Source organism: Nicotiana sylvestris, chromosome 5 (genome assembly GCF_000393655.2).
Source record: "Nicotiana sylvestris chromosome 5, ASM39365v2, whole genome shotgun sequence".
NCBI lineage: Eukaryota > Viridiplantae > Streptophyta > Magnoliopsida > Solanales > Solanaceae > Nicotiana > Nicotiana sylvestris.
Window position 1 is genome coordinate 31,066,565 of NC_091061.1, and position 4,827 is coordinate 31,071,391.

General features: G+C 38.6%; 1 protein-coding gene across 1 annotated transcript; it reads left to right on the plus strand.

The window, feature by feature from the left end:
* Positions 1-3,256: 3,256 nt before the first annotated feature.
* On the plus strand, positions 3,257-3,670 carry LOC138868451 (uncharacterized). Its single transcript, XM_070146005.1, has one exon. It carries the CDS (start codon positions 3,257-3,259, stop codon positions 3,668-3,670), a length of 414 nt encoding a protein of 137 aa, XP_070002106.1.
* The last annotated feature ends 1,157 nt before the right edge of the window (positions 3,671-4,827 follow it).

Genomic DNA, 4,827 nt, shown 5'->3' on the forward strand with positions numbered 1-4,827 from the left:
TCTATTCTGGTTATGAAACATGGGTGTGAGACCTGCCCGAGGTCTTATTGAGGCCCTTAGGGAACTCTGACACACTCAAGGCTGAGAAAGGCTTTGGACAATGGTATTTTGAGTTAGTTTATCTCATAACTCAAAGAGGAAGTCAAGAATCAGGCTTCCTCTGGTTGTAACTTTTCTTTGTACTTTTTCTGATGTAATTTATTATTCCTGGTTTGTAATAATTTGTAATGAACATTTGGGGCTGGCTAGTGAAAAAAAAGGGTTGGGAAATTATGCATGCTCAATGATAAAAAAAAATGCCTATAGGACTGCTCCAATGCTGCATATTCACATTACATTTAGAAACAATGTCTATAGGACTTACTTGTTCTACATCACATCTAGATAACCTGCTTATAGGGATTATCTAAAATTCTGCACATTTGTCACCGTTTAGATATCATGTTTTTAGGGCCCAATTGGTTATAACCCAGTAGCATGCTGAAATCAGTAACGCATAGAAATCATTCCTATAGGGGTTCTTAAATAAATTTGAGTTGTTCCATTCACATTCAATGTTAGATATCATGCCCTATGTGGATTAGAGTCGGTAATTGTAGATACCATCATCTATGGAATTTGGAACTAGTCTAATTTAAATTCGTCTATTCTGAACCTCTATTTAATAATTCCCTTATTTTAAATAAGGTTTAGCAAGCATGCCTATAGGATTGCAAGTAGAACGTTTTGAGTTATCACTATTTCACCACCTTCTGAATTAAGTAGATATCATGCCTATAGGACCCCGTCTAAACATTTAGGCAAGATTTAGAGTAATAACTGTAAAATTGAATCCGCCTTTGTTAATTGTTACAACCAGCAGGCAGGCCTGAGTCGTACTTCTTATCTGAGTTATGTAATAAACTAATCTGCCGCAACAATTAACTTCCCTCGTCTTTATGTGCTTTAAATCAGTCCTAAAAAGTATGTGCAAGTCATGCTTGTTATGTGCTTTTGTTTTAAGGAGGTATACATGAGCTTTTTGTCTGTTTACATGCTTCCCCTTTATATGCCATATTATCTGTTTTTGTATGTCGCCTTAGATTTTTATCCTATGAAACCAATCAGCCTAATATCCCCTCCCTTTAGGAATAGTAGTCCTAAGTGCCTCCAGAACTAATAGGAATGGGACGGGTAATAGCATGAAATAGTAATCGAGACCAATCCGCGTTGTAATACCTTAACAGGGTGGGAAGGGTAGATATGGATATGATGACCGGTGTGCTAATTCCATGTGTATCCCCTCTTTTGAGGAGTGATTACCGGGTATTGCATTGATGTGATCCATATTTTTTGTAAACCTAGGACCCCCTTTCTTTATTTCCCCCTTCTTTTTTTAAGCATTGTAACTCCTTATTTAAAATCAGCTCTTTTAATTGCTCTTTCAAACTTTGTTTTCTTTCAAACTATTGTGCATTTAAATTCCCTCTTATTTGAGCCTTATCTGCTTATATGTTAATTTCACCCCAAATTTACAATAACTGTCTGGTCGGGAACCACACTAGTGGATCCTGAGGGGTGCCTAACACCTTCCCTTTGGGATAATTTCAAGCCTTTACCCAATCTCTGGTTAGAATTGAATCTCTATTAGTGTCCTAATGCACCTTAATCATTAGGTGGCAACTCTTCAAATGCAAAAACCCAGTTCCAAAAAGGAACAAGTTGTCCTTCCAAATGTCATAAACTCGATTTTGCGAGAAAAAGGGGGCGCGACACCTACGTCCTATTCATTATGAACATTACTAGTTTCCTCAGAAAGTAACTATTCCTTAGTTCCCTGAATAGTAGTAGAACTTCTATTCTCTAGATGGCATAGTTTCATAATCATTCGATATTCTATGAATTTCAGTTATGACAAATCAACTTATTATGAATACTCATCTCAGTTTAATCCTATTCACTATTCCAGTATCATATAACTCGGTATGGCTCATTATTTCAGTATCATGTATTACAGTATGATTCTCAGTTCGTGATTCTAAATTCCTGAATGTTGAACACCTGTATTTGTGCCTGAGGCCGTAGTTTATGCTTTATTCATGTTTGGGCCTGAGGCCGTAGTTTATGCTTTATGCATTTTTGGGCCTGAGGCCGTAGGTATGTATGCGTATACTTGGGCCTGAGGTTGTAGCTTGTGCACATATATATATATATTGGGCCCGAGGCCATAGTTTATCAGATAAACAGGTTGTTCATTATTCAGAAGAGGGAGTATTCATATCCTTACTTCCTTGTTCAGTTATCAGTTTATCAGCTAGCAGTTTAGTTTCAGATTCAGTATTTATAGTTCTTTTCTTTAGTTGTTTCACATACCAGTTCACTTCAAATGTACTGACGTCCCTTTTTTCCCGGGGACTGCATCTCGCATTATAGGTAATGATTTTCAGGTTGACGATTCTACTTGCTAGTACATCTCGTATCAGCTATTGGTGAGCCCTAGTCTTTTGGGGCCTTATCTCTCTTTTGTTTTAGTCATTATAGTATTTCAGTTAATAAGGTATACCGGGGACCTTGTCCCGGTAAACAGTTAGCATTTTCAGTATTCTTTAGAGGCTTCATAGACTATAGCCCAGTCAGTCAGATATTAGAAGGCTTTCATGTGTTAGCCTTGTCGGCTACTTATTTATACTTACAGACCTTTCAGTATTTTCCGCATCTATGATATTTCAGTCAGACTTTTTAGTAGATTATCATGTCTTATATCAAAGAAATTGTCCGAATGCATGGGACTCCTTTGTCCATTATCTCAGATCGTGGTGCTCAGTTCACAACAAACTTTTGGAAATCCTTTCAGAAGGGATTGGGAACAAGGGTGAACCTCGGCACCGCTTTTCATCCTCAGATAGATGACCAGGCGGAACACACCATTCAAACTCTTGAGGATATGTTGAGGGCGTGTGTTATTGATTTTAAAGGTAATTGGGACGATCATCTACCTCTCATTGAGTTTGCTTATAATAACAGTTATCACTCTAGTATCAAGATGGCACCGTACGAAGCTCTGTATGGGCGAAGGTGTAGATCACCAATTGGTTGGTTCGAAGTCGAGGAAGTGGAGTTGTTAGGACCTGATTTGGTCTATTAGGCTATGGAGAAAGTCAACTTTATACAAAGGCATTTGAAGACGGCTCAAAGTCACCAAAAGTCCTATTCGGACGTGCGGCGTAGAGACTTAGAGTTCCAAGTTGATGATTGGGTGTTTCTGACGGTATCGCCCATGAAAGGCGTTATGAGATTTTGGAAGAAGGGGAAGCTTATTCCCCGCTATATTGGTCCATATAGAATCCTACGAACGATCAAACAGGTGGCTTATGAGTTAGAATTGCCACAAGAACTAGTTGTTGTACACCCATTGTTTCATGTGTCCATGTTGAAGAAATTCATGGGAGACCCGTCACGTGTGGTTCCTACAGAGATTATAGGGGTTAAAGACAGCCGGTCTTACGAAGAAATTCCAGTGGCTATTCTTGATCGCCAAATCCGCAAGCTCAGAACTAAGGAAATTGCTTCAGTAAAAGTTCTTTGGAGGAATCAAAAGGTTGAAGAGGCTACATGGGAAGCCGAGGAGGACATGAAGTCCAGATATCCCTATCTCTTTGAAGAGCAAAAGGAAAATTTGGAAGGTAGTTAACCTTTCCATTCAGGTCTTATATTATAATCTCCATGTCCTTCAGTATTTACTCAACTTAGTATTTAGTGATCATGTGCTCGTTCAGTTTGATATACACGTATTCATGATATTTCAGTATTCTCATATCTCCATCACACCCGTTTAATGTCCATAGATAGCCGTAGTTGCAGCCAGGACCATCATTCGAGGACGAATGATTCCAAGGGGGAGATAATGTAATACCCCATAAATTCGGCTTAGGTATGAATGAGTTAAAGGAGTCACAAGGATATATTTTGAACATGTGAAGTACCATTGGGATGATTATGGGTGAAAATAGTTGTTACAAAATCAAGATGGAAAGTGAGGTGCATAAGATTTGACAAAATCGACTAAGTTTGCAGAAGGTCTGTCTTCTATCAGTGTTTAATGAAACTGTGTAAGGAATTTATGAAAATTCAAATTATGAATGTTGTAGGCCTTTGAACTATCTTTCCAACGATATATTGTGGAGCCCAAACGGAGCTTTGTGCAAAAGGTTATGCCCGCTTTACAGAATGGTGTGTAACCACCACGTTCAACCGCGTTTTACCGCGACTGCGGTCGTGAGGCAGTGCTCCAGCTATTTACCGCGGTCGGGACCATAGTCACACCTACTGGGACGTGGTGGCCCACTTGGGAAGTCATTGTTTAGCCCTAGTTCGTCCTCCACAACCCCAAAATATAAAAACTTGCTCTAGAAAGGAAAGCTCTCAAAAACCTAACTCCTTAAGGGTCCCTCCACCACCCAAGGTAAGTTCTAATGGTGATTCTAAGTTAATTTCAATTTCCCAACATCTTATTAACATGCTTAAACCCTCCATATCATTAGATATTCGATTGAGATATCATTGTTGAGAGAAGGAAGCCTAGAACTCGAATTCAAAGGGTTTGAACATCAAAAAGGTAATATCTTCATGCTCTAATTGATTCTAGCATTGGTTTAATGATTATAAACCCTAGTTCATGAGATATGAGTTGATGGGTTTGATAGAAAAGCATGAACGATTATAGGGTTGGGGTGTTGAGTGTTGATTATTGGTTAAGGGCGTTGTTTACCTTATGGGTGATGAAGAATAATAGTGATTATAATCATTTGAGACTTTAGAATTTATCTAGGAACAAGAGAATGGGTTTCT